At 40.5% G+C, this 18,434-nt stretch overlaps 1 protein-coding gene across 1 annotated transcript; it reads left to right on the top strand.

Moving 5' to 3' along the window:
- Positions 1-3: 3 nt before the first annotated feature.
- Positions 4-17,548, top strand: suco (SUN domain containing ossification factor; the record flags this gene model as incomplete). The annotated part of the gene is made up of 20 exons (XM_005732428.2): positions 4-12; positions 964-1,075; positions 1,480-1,607; positions 1,859-1,926; positions 2,029-2,136; positions 3,582-3,687; positions 5,064-5,084; positions 5,320-5,375; positions 6,390-6,481; positions 6,755-6,820; positions 7,940-8,023; positions 9,950-10,022; positions 10,138-11,529; positions 11,680-11,767; positions 11,904-12,008; positions 12,956-13,110; positions 13,329-13,420; positions 13,535-13,573; positions 14,199-14,254; positions 14,681-17,548. Coding segments are annotated over 20 exons (3,414 nt in total), but the record flags the coding sequence as incomplete, so codon positions are not given.
- Between the last annotated feature and the right edge of the window lie 886 nt (positions 17,549-18,434).

Raw genomic sequence — 18,434 nt, forward strand, 5'->3', positions numbered from 1 at the left:
AAAAAACAGCAGGTTAGAGGCTTTGTGGTGTTTGGGAATTGTTATTTCTGTTGTGAAAGAAGCAAATCGCATGTAGCATATGGCTTGAGGCATTACAAAACTGCTGGTATCATGATGGAAAATTTGACAGTTGGACACGTGGTGGGAGAAAAAACTTAGACCAAGGTACAGTCAACGTCCTTATTTCAGGTGAGATGTTCCTGAAATATGATCTGAGGGAGAAGATTATTTTGGAACAACTGCAACGACATGAGCACTGAGCTTGGATATAATAAGATCGGTGGCCTGAGGCTGAGTAAGTCCACCTGTCCGCACAGACTGCAAAACTTTCCGAAACCTGCCGTCTAGGTGGCCATGAACATTATAAATATTCAGCATGCACATCTGTTCTAGCAAAGGGCAACATTTGAATGTTTCAGTTTGAAAATGTTGAGTCAGCCTGCTGTCAGTTGCTTTTTCATGGTTGAAGGACGATTGTATCTGGGGAAAGTATTTAGTTTCGGAGGACGGGAGGGCTTGTGTTCATTGTGTATTTGTACCTCATTTTGCTGATTTGGAGCTGAGATCTGATGACTAATCTGTATGTGGCTGGCAATGACTCTTGTTGGGCTGTTAGGGTGTTTTACATAAGAGGCTGTCTGAGTTGTGGATTTTCAGAATCAGGCTGTCTTGTGAGGCTCAAAGGGGCACTTATATAATCCATCAAAATATTAATCACAGCTCAGTGCATCTCAGTGCTTCAGTCACCACGGGCTAGCTTTACTACCACGAATAGAGGATGGGCATCTTTTAGTTGTTCTACCACACGCTATGCTTGTATAATAAGGTACTTGCTTAGTGCATCACTGATGCCAAGTAACCTTGTTAACAGAAAGTCAAGGTTCACTTCTTCCACCATGTAAATATTTTTGCATATTTTTTGGTGTCTGATATTTACATTCTGGATATGTGTGTATGTTTCAGACAGGGGAAACAAACGCTCCCAGGGAGACTGATCCCTCTGTGCCCAGCAAAGAGGACATCCCTACCTTTGATGAATGGAAGAAGCAAGTCATGGAGGTGGAAAAGGAGAAAAGTATGTGGATTTATTGTACAGATACGAGACAGCTCGTACAGGGATGACTAGAGACACGTCACATGAATAACTAAGTTCTTGTTTAAGTTTGGGTTCAGGCACCTCAAAAATAGCTTGCTGATGTTAATCTGACTGTGACACAACATGTTTATGCCATTGCTTCTGTAAAGAAGACTACTTACTACCCGTTTGTATGCTGCGTCTTTTCTCGGTTGCATCCTTCCTTATGTTCTGTTCCTGTATAGCTTCCTTCTTTTTTTCCCTTCCTTTTCACGCTATGCACACTGTGTGCAGCAGTCAGTGGAGCATGTGTTTATGCATGTTGTGCAATATGTCTATTCGGTTTGGCACCACTCATTTTCAAGGCTCTCGGAAAGACCTAATGTAGTGCTTTCTCTGTCCAGGTCAGTCTCTCCATACCTCAACCAGCAGCAGCCCCCATCCAACAAAGAAGGTCCAGAAAAACTTCAAGAATAACTACGCTTCTGTAGAGTGTGGAGCCAAGATACTCTCTGCCAACAGTGAGGCCAAGGTTAGTCGCACATCACGCTCTGCCGCCTACACACAAACGCGAATCCTCACGTAATGCTGTCATTATGTGTCAACAGATGTGTCAAATGACTTTATACTTGTTCGCTTAGCATTTAAGCTGAGACCAGACATCTAAGCACGCATGAAACAATTTTTGTCACATTTTGACTGCAATTGTATAAGGAAACAAGCAAGATTAACAATGTTGGGGTGATGGTAGGATTTTAATTCAACTTTTTTTTCTTCTTTCAGAGCACGTCTGCTATTCTCATGGAGAATATGGACTTATACATGCTGAATCCATGCAGCAACAAAATTTGGTGGGTCCCACAATAATGGTTGGGTTTAACTGAGCCCAATTTTTAGCTTTAAAAGTTTTATAATAATTTTTTGTTTTTGTTTTGTTTTTTGCTTCTCTACAGGTTTGTGATAGAACTCTGTGAGCCTATTCAAGTGAAGCAGTTGGACATTGCAAACTTTGAGCTTTTCTCATCTACACCCAAAGACTTTCTAGTTTCCATCAGTGACAGGTATTCACTTGTTTTTTTGTTTTGTTTTGTTTTCTCCTTTTAAGCTAGTGTGCAGTTCAAAAACTACACTCAGCATGCTGTCAGACAGTTATAGCAGACAAAGCTCTGTGTAAGCCCCAGGCCACACCATTTACTTCCCCTGTTCATAACGGCTCCTGCAACCCTTCAACTGCCTCATCCATGTTCCTGCATCGATTTTTATCTCATAATGGCCATTTCGTTATCTTAACCATGATATTTGTAGTATTTGCATTGACAAGCAGTGAAAAATAGTAACCACAAAGCTTCATATGTTCTTTTAAATTACTGACATAATACTTTTGTCCACACTGGGTTTCTGTTAGGACTATAACATTCATTTAAAGCCCACCCTTTAATACCACAAACTCAGTTATGTAATGTTGCTTATTGCTACGTCAGTATGACTATCAACAGATCTTTTTACTGTCAGTTTTGCTGACAGCCATGCGCCTCAGGTGTAGGGGGAAAAAAACAGAAACAAACAGGCACCATGCCCAAAACGAAATTATGTACCGCTGCAGCAAGGCTCAAGCCGTCCCACAAACACGCATCTCACAAGCTGCGTAGCTGCACTAACCTGCTCAAATGATTTGCAATAGTCCTTGTATCTACATTTCTAGTGTTGTATAGAAAGTAGTATGTTTTCAGTTCATTTCCACATGAAATTAAAAGTCAGTAGATGAGCGAAGGAAGAGGAAAGCTCAATGTGTCACTAAAAAATATTAAAAACCAAATTTTTATTATTTATTTATTTTTAGCTAAGGACATACATAGTGGTTACCAACTTAAGCATATAGAGACCTTTCATGTTTCCCATTTCCAAACTTGCACTGTGGCTAAATAAAGTTTCACAATAGTTTTGCATAATTTTTTTTTGTTATTTTTTGCTCATAATAAATTAATATTAAATGTTTTTTGTTTGTTAGGTGTTTGTTTTTGTTTTTTTTAATCAAGTACTTTTCTTTCTATCATCACTGGCTGGATCATATTCAGTTCCTCCTAGAAAAAGTCAGTTGTATTTATATATACCACCAGTTCACAACAGTTGCCTTACAGCTCTTTATATAGTAAGGTAAAGGTCCTACAATATTAGCAAGAAACTGACAGCTATCCACCATAACCCATTTAGAGATGAGGGGAAAGCCAGTACTCTATAATTAAAGCAGTTTCTTAACCAGTTTTGCATTCATTTTTGTCCCCTAGTATTATCACCTCTAAATTTAGTGCAGTCAGGGCTTGTGTTGTCTTTGTTAAAGATTTATATCTAGCGCTGTCTTGCTCCATAATGCCGATAATTGCCACTCTTAGACATGGCATGAATATAATGACATTTGTATCCACCCTGTGAGGTCATGCCAGATGACATGTTACAAAATCGATCTTCCTCACATTCACATCGTACGTTTCCCCTCTCTCTGTTGCAGATATCCTACCAACAAGTGGGTAAAGCTGGGAACTTTCCATGCTCGCGATGAACGGATTGTCCAGAGCTTCCCACTAGATGAACAGCTTTATGCTAAATATGTGAAGGTACTCCTGTTTACTTGCAGATAGAATAATAACATATCATAAAGTGTACATAAAATGTCCCCATTTTCAGTGGTATATTAGAAATCTTAGACATAGATATACACACATACTGACATGGTTATATACAGAAGTTAAAGGTGTAGGTCCAGGGAGTGTCTTGTGACTTAATAGAAAGTTACTGATGACATCAGGGCAGTCATCTTTTGAATAGCTAAATTATGGTGACTGTGAGGGCGTAACTGTTTACATGTGAGAATTGCATAGTAGAGGAACTCGACGACTGTTTTGATTGTATTTAACATGTGAGCGTCACGACTGGCCGTCTTGGACTGTGTGGATTGTACTTACATCACGCTAGAGTTTATATTAAGCCGTGATCCTTTTTCAGGGCGCTTACAGTAGTTTCCACTAAAATGAATTTAAATTTCAGATGGTTAAACATTAGGTTTGCCACTGAATGTTAAGGAAAACTAAACAGACAAGAAGCATTAAAATAATTTTTGTCCCTACGCTCATGGTTCATATTCCTAAATGCTCCCATATCTGGGATTCTGTCTCCATCCGTAAGTCAAACCAGATGTGCCTCATTTCTGCTTAAATTGCAGCGTAACAAACAAAGCAAGGTGTTCATCGATGGATATCACTTTATTATCATTTTTTTCTTTTTTGTCATACACATGGCCTCCTAAGGAAATTTGTTGTCCATTGCATTTATGAAATCTGCTTCTTTCTGATTAAGTGTGTTAAAGGTTGGCTATGTAGTTATGTCTGTGAGCTTTCACACAACAGCCCATTATTATCTATAAAAATGGGTTTGAAAGTGATCTAAATTGGTGCTCTTCTAAACGGTCTCTTTCCTTACAATCACTTTTGCCAATAAATATTCAGTGTAGACTTGTTAAGCAGGTGATTAATACTTGGATAATTATCCTTTTTTATGTAACTCGTGGGTGTTTTGTGTAGGAGCTTACTGTTGATTCACATCTATTCTGAACCAGTTTTGTTTCTATTACATAAACTTGTTTTTTTTTTTTTTAGATTTCAGCTTCATCTATTTTTAGTTTCTACTTCCTGAGCATCTTATTTTTTTTTTTTTCTTCTTTTTTTTAATGAGTAGTGAGCCTGTAAGTCTGTCTGTCTTTCCCTCAGTCTTGCTTGTGTCTTTCTTGCAGCTTATTAGAAACATCTGTTTAGTGTCTTGCCTGTGTTCTGTTGCAGAATGGTGATCTTGCATATATCAGCTGTGTGTTTGTCGTAGAAGAGAGCTGAACCGTACACAGATTCTTGACTTCCTTGTAGCTTGAATCAGCTCTTACTGATTTCTTTTTCTTGTTTTATTTCTCTCTCCTTCTGTCTTTGTCTTCTTCTCGCATCAGATGTTCATCAAGTACATAAAGGTTAGCACTCTTCTCTTTCTGTCAGAGGTTATAATGGGCTGAAATAAGAACACTTTTAGTTTTTGTATACTCAAATGGGCGAGTAGAGTTTCATCTTTAATGCATGTGGATAATAAACAAGTAAAACATGCACAAACTGTCATAGCTTGGCAGTTCTACTAATTTGGTGGGTTGTGGGTTCATGGAGTTGTGGATATTTTTATACTGTTTAATAGCTTAACTATTGTACCTGCAGGTTGAACTTCTCTCTCATTTTGGATCTGAACACTTCTGTCCCCTCAGTCTTATCAGGTAAGTTAAAGAATTTCCTTTATCTTTCTAGACCTTTCTCTAATCTTATCAACCCATGGGTGGCTGTAGCTCATCTACTAATTGGGAGGTTGGTGGTTCGATCCCTAGCTGCTTCCTGGCTCCTCTAGTCTGCATGGCAACTATCCTTGGGCAGGATGCTAACCCCAACTGTTTTACAATGCGTTTATATAGAAAAAGCATAGGAAAAAGTGCTTGTGCGATTGGGTAAATTATGCAAATTGTAAGAAGCACTATTTAATAAAACCAAATAAAATGATATCTGGCATAAAAGTTCATATTTTCTAACAGTTATGCCATTCTTTTTTCTTTTTTTCTTTTTTTTTTTTGAAGAACAGTCTTATCGTCTTGTCTTGTTTCAGTTTACTTAATTAGATCTTGAAAGTTTCTGGAATCTGTCTTTTAAAACACAACCGCCTTTATCATAAGCAGGGTTGACAAACAAACACTTTGATTTTATTACATCAATGCAAATTGTTATCCAGGCAGCTGTAATTACAGGAGCGCCGCTATATCATGAAAGGTCTGTTATGATTAGATTTTGTTGTTTACTTATTATGCACCACCTTAATTGTTGTTGCTGTTGTTTTAGATTAAATTCTGAATGTTGTAACACAGCTAAAATGCCTTTTCTTGCACAGTGAGTCTGATGATGAGGGTTCCTTAAGAATGTCCACTCTAAAGACCTTAACTGCACAATCACAATAAGGGAAAAAAAGAAACAAAAAAAAAAAAGATTGTTTTGGGGGTTTTTTTTTTAAGTTAATTTCCCTCTGAGGGTGCTTCGTATAGACAGTCATCGCTTGTGCGTCCATATCCAACACATTGTTCAGTTTCTGTGAGTTTTTATCTTTTATCTCAAAATGTGCTCAACTGGCATTGTTTTCTTAGAGCTGCATCAAAAAATTCCACTGCCTCCGCTGTGTGGTAATTTCAACTCTTGACCTTTTCTGTAGGTCTGTTTGTGTAACGTATTGTTTTTTTTGTGTTGTGTAGGGTGTTTGGTACCAGCATGGTGGAGGAGTATGAGGAGATAGCAGATTCTCAGTACCCCTCAGAGAGACTTGAGTATTTGGATGAGGACTATGGTAAGATGTTGACGTTGATTTCAAATGCACAAATTACAAATTTCAAATTTGTATGTAAAAGACCAGAAATGGATGTGTTAACATTAAATGAATTCATACTGTACTTTCATCATTGTGCAAACCAGTGCCACAAATCTATAGGTTATACCAGGCTCAAAAAGCCAAAATACATTATTCTTCAAAGTAGTTACCAAATACATTACTTCGATTTCTTGCCTTTGTTTTCCAATTAATATGATTTTAATTTAACTGCTACCACGTGTTTCTCTTCAGACTATCCTCCTGGCTACCAACCAACAGAAGACAAGGCCTCCAAAAACCTGCTTGGTTCAGCAACCAGTATGTACACGTACACACGTTCTTATAAATGCAGTCGTGAAAAATAGATTTTCACAGAACTTTATGCAGTTGAGCTGGTTCACTAGCTTGTTTGAACCACTTTTAGTGGCAATAACTTGAAGATCAGTGTCTCACATCTTTAAGGGGGAATTCTTCATGTTGGCGCAGCCCTCATGAGGTCCCTTCACACCATTTCAGTCAGATTGGACTTGGCGCCATTGTTGCACCCTGATTCTTTTTTTAAATATTTGCTGCTGTGCTCTGTATCTTATATTCCTGTAACGTAACCCAGTTTGGGCCGAGCTTTTGCTGTTGGTCAGATGGCTTCAGCACAAAAACGGACAGCCCCACCTGATCGAATTTAAAAAAGGAATAAGAAAATGTGTCAACTGTCATGAAAAATGTTAATGAAAATGTTTCGTTACATGTCATCAAACTGCAGCTACAGTAATCTGGTGTTTCCATCCTATGTTAAAGAAGAACTATTTTATGATTTGTGCAAGTTTGGCTTTAATTCTGTTGTATCCAGTCATAGTGCACACAGTTTTTTTTCAATTATCTCAGACCTCATACAGTTGTTGGTACAGCAGCCAACTTTATGGCCTGTTGGGTATGAACTCATTCACATACTGTTCAACTTGAAGTATTTTAACCCACTTGGTATCTTGCGTACACACTGTGGGCTTTTTGAGTTGCATAAATTTTGCTGCTTGGCTTTATTTATTTATTTATTTCCGGAAACCACACACACATGCACAAATACACTGGTGCCCTTCTGTCTCCTGAGTTAGCGAAGGAGGGGAACGGTGCACCCCTGAAAATGTACCGTGCACACAAGTCTCAGAGCTCTAACCATAAACCATAAAAGGGCTTCAGAGTGGATGGACCCTGGAGGAAAGGCTTAAAATAAAACTCATGACAGTAAATCCAGGGGACATAATATAGAAGGAGAATACAGTCATCAGAGAGAATGGTTAAGAAAATAAAGCAAAAACATATGGCACAATATGTGGTTTGGCGTTGATGTGTTTGACCTGAAGCTGCTGTCAGTCAGAAATCTCATGTCATGGAAAATAAATGCATTGCGTGGATGTTCTTCTTCTTTGTTTTTGTTTTTAGATGCCATCCTAAACATGGTAAACAACATTGCTGCTAATGTGCTGGGAGGAAAGCCAGAGCTGGAGAGTGGAGCAGAAACGGGAGGTACTGATTTCTCAGAGGCCACTTTTTAGACCTTTTTAAAAGTTTACTTTTCCATTTTTGTTTTTGTTTTTCTACCATCACATTTTCACATGCAACACTTGAACAGTACACCATGCACAAGTCAACATTTTCAGCCATCTTACATTCATCAGAGTATCTTAGACTTATTTATATTGCTTCATTTTTCATTTTCTTAAAAAAAATAACCTCAAAATAAATCCATTCATACTGATTTTGGGGTTAGCCCAAATGGGCGCTGAAGTAACTTATATTTGCACTGCTCTAAGCATAAGTGTAAGGCAAAGTATAAACACATCCATGCACATGTGTAACATAAGCTAAAATTTGTTTGGCTTCCCATTCAACTGCCAATAAAGAGCTGATAAACTCAAGTTTCCTGTTTTATAGACATCACATTTAGGTGATCTGTTACTGTCTCTTTAAAAGTTAAAGTAAATTACAGATTTAAACTACAGATTGCCAGGAGAACGTTACACATGCTGATTAGGGGCACATTTTTTATGTGTGTAATGTACATGTAAAAATGGTCTAGTACTCGTGTTTCGCAAACTACTTAACACTAAGAGATACTTGGTCCACCTCTGCAGGTCAGATTTAATCAGCAATCTGACATTGATGGCTCAGCCTCTTCACATATTCCGCTTTGTTAAAAAAGACCTTGACTTGAATTCTGTTGCATGTTGCTCCCACACCTTAGCTCGAGATAATATGACTGGTCTATCTGTATGAAGTGTTATGGAGCAGGGATTTCCGAGTCAGCACTATAAAAGACTTTTACTGAGATTGTTGAGCATGAATCATCCATCCAACAGGTTTTTGTTTTGTGAAGGTGCGTGCATGTGTGAAAAGCTAATTGGAAATTCTGGTTAAGAAACGTCCATATTACATAATAGGTTTCACACCTTCCTGAGGTTTAGATGAAAACTTCCTTAATGTGAAAGCAAATTATAGTTGTGCTTCTTCTATAGACCGTATAGCGTTATCTTATAAATCCCTTTAAAAACAAATTCAAATGTATTTAACACTTATAAAGCAAACTTTAATGCTGTGTTTTCACTCCTGTACTCTGCTCTTACTGTGTGACTGCCTTTTTCCTCGCGTTCTCCAGCCAGCCTGTCTTTCCACATCTTGTTTAGATTAACTGCTTCAAAAACTGGGTCACTTTATTTCCTTGGCTAAAGTGCAAACATGTGCATAGACTGAATGTTCATGTGTATATGTGCTAAGAGAGCCAGATGTTTACTTGGCTCTTGGCAGGAGGTCCCTAGCGGTATTTCAGCAGAACTTTGGCTATCTTTGTTTCAGTTCTTCTTGGCAAGGAGCTCAGCTAAATTAAGACAGTTAGGCCTATGACGCTGAGCTTTCTTCTAGTTCTGTCTACCACACAGAGCGCTATCAAAATGACTCCTTAGACAACTTTTCTCTAGTGGGGTTGACTTAAAGAGGGGAGGAATCTATTAACAGATTTGGCTCTTATGTTTCTTTATGCTTTTAAAAATTTATTGTATTTAGACCTGTTGGTTATGACAACTGATAAAAAAATACATTAAAAAAAACACAAATTCATCCTTTCAATTATTAGCACAACTCTATAGTGTCTTTTTACTGCTTGCTCTCTACAGTGGCTGTTTTTATTCCCATTTACACCCACTGAGTGAGGCAGAATTTGGGAGAGACACAATCAGTTCAAACTGGAACAGACTGGTTCACAGCATTTCTCCCTTTGCCTAAACATGGGCATTCCAGCCTGGAGGGACTATGCACCTACACTGTCCCTCCTACAGGAGGGTGGAAAGAAACGAGCCACTGCCAAGTTAGAGGGTTCTACGCAATCTTAAAAACAGTAGCCAAGTGTTATTGCTGTGCTGTGTTTGTTTAATTGTTGTGTGTTTCTCCAACCCCCAGGTAACGCAACAACAGAGGGGGGTGAAAAGGAGAGCACAGAGTCAGCCAAACCAACTGAGGCCCTACACACAGTGTAAGAGCCATCAGAGATAAACCTTTATTCATTTAAATTGAATTCAGTTCCACGTGATGAGCTTTTCAACTCCAAATCCCACAGAAAGCATGTTTTTGTTTTTTCTTTTCTTCAGACTGCAACCTTCAAAGCCAGAACAACCTACAACAGAAGAGGTCTCTGTCTCTAGTGACTCCTCCACATCTTCCCACTCATCATCTGATCCACATAAGGATGTGGATCAGATTGTCACTCTAGTAGAGGAGGAGGAAGAGGATGAGGAGATCAGACGGTCAACTGTTACTCTATTGGAGGAGGAGGGAGAGGATGATGAAGAAGGGGAAAAGAGCGAGGAGGAGATGAGGAAGGAGGCAGACAGGAACCAGTGGGAGAGCCAGGCTTACTGTCCTTTCACCTCCTTCTCCTCCCTCTCTCTGTCTTGCATGGTCACCCTGCCTGAGCTGCTCCATCGCTGGTGCTCTGCCAGGCTGGCCAAGGAGAGACTGCGCAGCCTTAAGAAGAGGCAGCTTAGCACTCAAACACAGACTCGCCCTACTGTGAGCACACCTGTCCTCACACACACACCTCCACTGATTCCTATTCCTGCCCCCACACCTATCCAAGAACCCCTTCCTCTCACAGAAAAAGCTCCAGAACTCGAGGTGCCTGAGAAGGGGCAAAATGAGTGCAAAGCTGTCAGTGAGGAATACACCACTGACACGCCTCTCAGCACTGACACACCTGATTCATACACTCCCGAGCTCAGCATCCTCCTAGAGCCCAGCAGAACCTCCACCATCCCCCCTCAGAGTTTCTCAGACAGCCACAGCTCCCTAACACAGCCTACCCCAACCCCAAAGGAGAACTTGTTACCTTTAGTTAAAGACGCAACCCTAGATCCTGTCCCCACTCCTCTCCTCCAAGCTGTCTCTATCCCAAAGACTCAGCACGCCAGCAGCGTCACCCCCACGCTTTCTGCCAGCACTCCCCCGTTATCTCCATCTTCTGAGACGGCTTCTCCTGTCGTCACGGTTCCTCCTGTCAAAGATCAGCCTGTTCAGCCTCTTCCCACTGCTTCAAGACCTGAGGATTTTATCTCCCCTCCCACTGAGCTGCCAGCAGCTTTGCCTTCAAATGACATTCACACAGACTCAGTTAAGTCAGGCGTAGACAGCGGGGACTCGCAGAGACAAAATGTTCAGACTTCCCAGACCCACGGGGAGCAGGCTGATTCACTTCCTCAGACAGGAGAGCCTCATCGGGTGGAAGAGACTGTAGAAGAGGAACTGCTGAATGCTAGTGGTAATGGCAACACTCAGCGGACGGCTACAGACTTCTATGCAGAGCTGCAGAACAGTGGAGATTATAATGGTGGAGCAGTGAATGGGAACAGCGTGTTAGTTAACGGAGGCGCAATCCACGGATCCAGCCAGAAAGAGAGTGTGTTCATGAGGCTGAACAACAGGATCAAAGCTCTGGAGATGAACATGAGTCTGTCCAGCAGATACTTGGAGGAACTCAGCCAGAGGTGAAACCACTGGCCATGTTGAACTTTTCAAATCTAAACTGCAACAAAAAGCAAAGTTTCAGTACAGATTTTACTGCCCTAATTTGTTTCGGATATTTGCAATCTGGGAGAGATTATTAGAAGTTATTTATATGTATCTGTGATTTCCAGATATCGTAAACAGATGGAAGAGATGCAGAAAGCGTTCAATAAGACCATCATCAAGCTGCAAAACACCTCCCGTATTGCTGAGGAACAGGTCTCATTGCATTAATCATCTTAAATCACAGTAAAATATGTTTGCAGTTAAGAGTCTTATTTACTCCATCTACTGACACCTGAGCAGCTGTGCTGACTAATATCTTCTTTTTCTTTCTTTTTTTGTATATTTTCAGGACCAGAAGCAGACAGAGTCCATCCAAGTCCTGCAGAGTCAGTTGGAAAACGTCACTAAACTAATGCTCAATCTCACAGCTACAGTCAGCGAGCTGCAGAGAGAGGTATATTGCTATCGTTGATTGCTGAGTAGACTATCTATTGCTTAGTTTTTAACAGAATTGTCTTTTTGTGTTGGGCTTAAAACCTTGTTGCTTGTGTTCAGAGAAGGAGTTATTCTTCCTGTTGAAAATAGATCATGATGCTTCTGGCTCATTAACATAATGTAGTTTAAACACCATCTGTTGTCAGATCTCTTGCTGTTCCAGATATAGTCCAGGTTTGATTTTTATGTTCGGAGTAATGATTTTAGTAGTCGGGACCTTGAAATCCATCTGAAATGGAGTATGCCAGATAGTAGGTACCAGCCAGAGTAACTAGAGGTGAAATTAAGTATAATGGAATATAACATTCGTTTTACTTACAAGTTTGTTTATAAGTAGATAAACAGACAATTTAAGTAGTTTTTTTTTTCACATAAGTATAGTGTCTGTGTGAAACCTTAAAATTCATGGCCATCATGTATTGTTTTAACTTTTTTTGTTTTGTTGTTTTTCGTTTATTTAAAGTCTTTTGCTTCTTCCAAAACACGTGCAGAGTTTGACTTGAGTGGAAAACATTTTTCTGACCTGAATATTTCAACATGTTTGGCTTTGACTTTTCACCAAGGCACATTTTCTGAGCCCACATGATTAAATGCAGTTACATTAAAAGGGATAGAGGATAAAGTTTGTGTATCCTTTTTAGAATAACAACTTGTGGGTAGTTTGTCCTGGTTTTTCCTTCTTTCTCTCTCTTTTAATTTTTTTATTATATAAATTCACTGGGCCTTTTGCATGCAGTGTTTAGGCCAAACTAAAAGTGCTTTTGGAGTAAGGTCACGGAGGACATGGTACAAAACATCACAACTGGGGAAAAGGACCACTCACGGTATCATAAGTCGACGTAGCTGTTGAATGTTTGATGTGTTGTGCATTGTTTCACTGTTGACTGCTGAAATCGTCCTCTGCAGGTATCGGACCGTCAGAGCTACCTGGTGGTCTCTCTGGTTCTGTGTCTATTTCTGGGGATCCTGCTGTGTCTGCAGTGCTGCCGCAGCTCGGCCCCCGGCCCCAGCACCAACTCTACTGCTCTTCCCAAGAGCAACCACTACCCCAGCCCCAAGAGGTTTGTCACCCGCATGCATGAATAGGATATTTTATTTCTGAAGCTTTGCTATGACATTTGTTAAGTGTTGTTCAGTGTTTTCATATTAGACTGAATACTGAAGCTGTTGTCTGTCGGTTGCTGTCATTCCCGTCTTGCTACTAACTGTAGAAAGATTGACAATCAAGGAATGAATGTAGCATCTTGTAAATGTCAGTCATTTTCCCCTCCCTTATCAGATGCTTCTCCTCTTACGATGACATGAGCCTGAAGCGCAGGGTGACCTGCCCACTTGTTCGCTCCAAGTCGTTTCACCTGTCCTCTACAGAAGGTAAGAGGTCTTCTTCCTACGTGCCCATTCACTTTTCAAAAATCTCTCCTCCAACACACTTTTGTTTTACCCATATGTTTCCTCCCTTTGTTTTTCCAACTGAAACATAAGCAGCATTGAGATCTGACACTACAGTCACGCTGCAAACATCATGTAATCTTGCCTTTGGGCACTTTCAGGCTAACTGCTTTTGATCACTGCGTCTATTGCCACATATCTCTCCCCATCCAAACACTACTTAGCCTTGCTTCATTCTCTCCATCGCTCACTCTTTGTACCTTTGCTGTTGCTTTAAGACATTTTGCCAGGTTTAGTGACTGATATCCCTCTTGTTGCCACTGCATAAAGCAACACACGCCCACAAGGAAAGGCTGGTGCAAGCAATAAAAGTATCAGCTCTTGAAACCTTAAACTCCCGCTGCTGTTCATTACCCCCTAATGACGTGCATGCGTGTGTGTGTGTGAGAGAGAGAGAGTTTGCCCTTGAGGGTGGGAGGCTGTCATTGCCAGCTTGCCACATGCAGGCATAAGGAGTGTAATAATAGAGCACAATGCTTTGCTGGCTCATGGTAGACATTTGCAAGTAGTATTCCTTAATAAAAACAACACCTGCTTTTCTATGATTTCAAATCTTGTTTTAACAACAAGCTATTACTACAATATGGATTTATGCCTTTTCATCTTTAAAACTACTTGCAAGGTCGCTTCATGCTTATTACATGTACGTATTCCTGTATCCCATTCCATCATTAACCTAGCCCCTTTCTCCCCTCCCCAGTAGGTCCAGATGACTTGTACATTGTAGAACCTCTAAGGTTTTCTCCAGAGAAAAAGGTACAGTGTCTGTTGGCTGTGATGGCCGTCGTATACAAGTACTGTGTTTTCTCGTCTCAATGAGTCTTTCTAATACGTCTGTTTTAGAAAAGGGAATTCTTTATTTTGTGGAGTAAATGAGATGAGGTATCAGCTGAGCAGTGGAAAGAATTGGCGAAATACCCATTAGCGCGTGTGTGTGTGTGTGTGTGTGTGTGTGTGTGTGTGTGTGTGTGTGTGTGTGTACTGCCAGCTTTATTCGCTTCAAGTTTTTAATATTTTTAGATAAGCAGGTTGAGTAGTATGTTTTTGTTTTCCTCATTTCCATCATTCCCTTTTGAACTTTCCCACCTTCCTCCGACTATTGTTTGTGACTTAACGTTATTAGTTTAGTTTTCTGCTGATCTTTCTTAAGTAATTTCTCCATCTCTTATGTTTACCTTGCAGAAAAAACGCTGCAAGGCAAAGTCTTTGGACAAAGTTGAGACTCTGAAGGCATTCGATCCTTCTGCTCTCCTCACTAACGGGGATCCCAAGTTTAACAGCTTCCACCCGTGTCTCCCTGCGCCACCATCCTCAACACGCCCCCTACCTCTTCCTCCTCCTCCACCTCCTCCTCCCTTGCCTCCTCCCCCTTCAACACCACAGGAGGGCCCGTTATTGCCCCGTCGCGCCTCTAAGGAGTTCCCCTCAGAGACTAGCAGCTGCAGCTCGTCCACCCATTCTGAGGAGTCGTACGCCAGCCGGCTCCCCCCTCCTTCTCCCGTCTTCCCCGCTGATGGCGTGTGCAACGGCCACGGCCTTTCTTTCCCCCTCAGCCAGCCGGTTGCTAAGTCCCGTCAGGAGAAGCGCTCAACGAAGCGGCGGAAGTCTCGCCAGACCGAGCTGCAGTTCCCGCACATGCCAGTGGGGAGCATTGGTTCTCTGCCCAGCCTGCAGCAGCTTATGAAGGGAAACAAGGAGATGAGTGTCGGGACCATCGGGGTGACAGCCGTCACCGGACATGTCTGAATCCTCACGCGTCACCTTTACACGATTATCTGCTCACACCTGTGCACACACTACACGGTAGCAGACATGACAGACAGAAGAGGTCTTACCACAACCCAAAGAACCACATTTCCCATGAGCACCCAGGCGCACCGTGGAACTGAATTGGCTATGGCAGCAGTAGCTCAACATCATTCAGTTCTTATTCACTCCTGTCAAAGACCCGTTTACGGTTATGTGCCTTTATATCTGTTCTAGACCTTCTAACTCTTAAAAACGTGAAATGTAAACAGTTGTTGATGTGCACAAAAAGACACTGTGATAGGAAGTGAAACACCAAGAAGAGTCAAAACTATTGAAGTGTGTTTGAGAGATTTTATTTTATTTTCATTTTTCTACTGGATAAGCACATTTACCCATGAAAGTGGAGCACCAGTGAATTCATTTCCCCACTCTGAGCACAGTGAGGAGAGGTGCTGGTCTCAACTCCGTGTTCCTTGAAAAGTATTAGGCTGCTCTTTGGGATGAAATATGTCATTATAAGAGGACTGTGGAGCATGACAAATGACTTCTCTTATTCTTATTTCCTCCTGTCTTTCATTGCCATCATTTAACCTTTTCCATCCTGCCTTTGTCTCTAAATGACTGCAGGTGTTTGTTTGGGACCAGTGGGTAAAACCGTCTCATTCTCGCCTTCTGTCTCTGTCAGTTTGTTCCAAACCAACCACGAGAGCTGAATGAAGAAAAGTCTACATGAGCGTATATTAGCCCTTTTCTTTTCTTTTTTTTTTTAAGTGTCTCAATTAACTTCATAAAACAAATACAGTAGCAGCAGTCCAGCTCCTGTAGACCCTGCTCAGTTTGGGCTGGGCCCAAAAATGCTGTCACATTAGATTTTGTAACTGTGATAAAACAGCTCAGAGGCAAGAAGCTGTAATATATTGTTTCATTACTTTTATAGTTCTTTCATTTGTAACTGAGCCATGTTTCTCTTAGCATTGCTGGTTCGGCTTGTTTGAGTTGCTTTCAGAGCCAGTATGGGGCAAAGTGTTTCCTGTTAAGGGCACAGTTTACTGTAGGGTAACAGAGCTGAATGTTTACGCACACCCTTTCGTGGACCTTGCAGATGGGTCTGACAGATCAGCTTTATTTATCTATTTATTTATTTAAATGAACAGAGAATTTTCTAACCTAGTCGCTGGTTTGCCAGTCTCCCAGTCTTGCAGCGTCACAGTGGCTCAATGCAAGTTTGTTACATAGAATTACTACTCAGTGGTACTGACACATACAGTCATGGTGGATGGCTCAAACACATTTGCTTTCTTTCGTTTTCTTACCTTATAACGTCGTCTAATTGTACTTGGCTCAGCCTGAAATATCGGACAGTAATCGCATTTTATATCCAACAAAATAACAGTTAAAGGCTACATGTATGTTGGGAACACGCTGCTGCTTCTGTGTGTTTTCAGAGCTGCTGGAAAGTTGGAGATGCTTTTATTAAAGAAAAAAGAGAGAGGCTATAACAATGACTGTAGTACTGTGCTGTCTTCTGTCTGCCTTTTCAGCATCTCTGCTGGATTGGCTAACTGTTTTTATGTTACCCTGGCTGTTTTGTTAATGTATATTCAATATAACAATTCAGCAAAAACACTGCAGGAAGTTGCAGATTTATTTTTGTTTGCTTTTAAAGAATAAATTTAACAGGGGTTTTTTATTCCCCCTTCTATTTATGCAATTTCATAGAGGTTCTGCATGGTTGGCGTTGGACGTCTTGACAGACAGAATTTTCTTCTAATGCTACCATCCCATATGAGTGTCATTACCTGTTCTGACCAGCTTCTACTGCTCTTCTTTCCTTACATATCTTTATCCAGAAATGTCACCTCTGACCCCCTGTGCACGACTTCTGTCTGTGACTGTGAAGAAAACTTTAAATATGCCTGCTTTGATTACTACCATGTTCCTATTGGCTTCAAATGCTTTTTCATTCTGCTTGCCTGCTTTCCTGTCTAGCTTTTTTTTTCTTTTTCTTTTTTTTCTTGTGCATTCTTACTGTGGTCGTACACTCCTTTTAAGTCTTTTTTTTTTTTTTTTTTTTGTTGCTTGTCATCGCTCTTTGATGTCACGTGTTTGCCCCACATCGAATGACAGCGGTCGTTTGTGAGGAAGAAATGAATTGTTGCTGAATAAAAGGGAACGCAGTAAAGATTAATCCAATTCGGAACACTATTAATGTGGTTACTTATATTCCAAGAGCCGAGCAAATCCAGAGGGTGGTTTGTTTGTTTTTTGGTTTTTTTTTTTAAATCCCTGTTTGAATGTGTAATATGTTTGTGTGTAAACCTGTACGCATGCGAGATTTTTTTTTCTTGTCTCGTGTGTGCGTGTGTGTGTGTGTGTGTGTTATGAAAAAGACTACTTTAAATCGATTTAAACACATAAAACACAGCAAACAACAAGAAAGCACTTGGAGAGAAATTCTAAATGCTCAGTGTGCACTTTGTATGACTCCTTATGCCTTTTTGTTTTTCTACCCTTTATGTCAAGTGCTACCTTCTCTCTATCCCTCTCTCTCGCCCTCTCTTTGTCTCTGTGAGTACTCTGAAGAGCTGCACAGTATTTTTGAGCAGGAGTGAGTTACTACAAAAAACTGTAGTGCCATTAGAAACTGTGAATTCTTTCTAAATAAAATGTTTTTGTTTCTGTTTGTCTTTCAGTTGGAGTTGTTTCATGTCATATTTTAGCAAAATTGCTATTTCACTTCTGTTGTCCCTAGGCAGGAAACGTTTAATAAAGAAAAGTAGTGATAGCAGTATACAGATTTGGGTATACACATACTTCATTCATAGAATCCCATCCTCAGAGTCTCAAAAGTAATTAGAAAGTTGGCTTAAAAAGAAATTAATAGCCATGTGACACCTGTTGTTTTGTTCTTTTATGATGAAATGAGTATCAGGAGCGACCACATCAATGATCTGGTGCGTTCTTAAAAAGAATGAATACGCTGTCCAGCTTAGCACCACCAAGGAAAAACCCTTCACAATATCTAACCAAATCAATAACACCCTCAGAGAGAATGGCATATCCCCAAAATCTACAGTTAAAAGATGCTTTCATAAATGCAAATACAAAGGTTTTATAAAAAGGTGTAAACCACTGGTTACAGAGCAAAATGTGGCGAAGGTAAGGAACGCCACATGACACAAAGGAT

Source organism: Pundamilia nyererei, unplaced genomic scaffold, assembly GCF_000239375.1.
Source record: "Pundamilia nyererei isolate P.nyererei 1_Seehausen unplaced genomic scaffold, PunNye1.0 scaffold00046, whole genome shotgun sequence".
Classification (NCBI taxonomy): Eukaryota; Metazoa; Chordata; class Actinopteri; order Cichliformes; family Cichlidae; genus Pundamilia; species Pundamilia nyererei.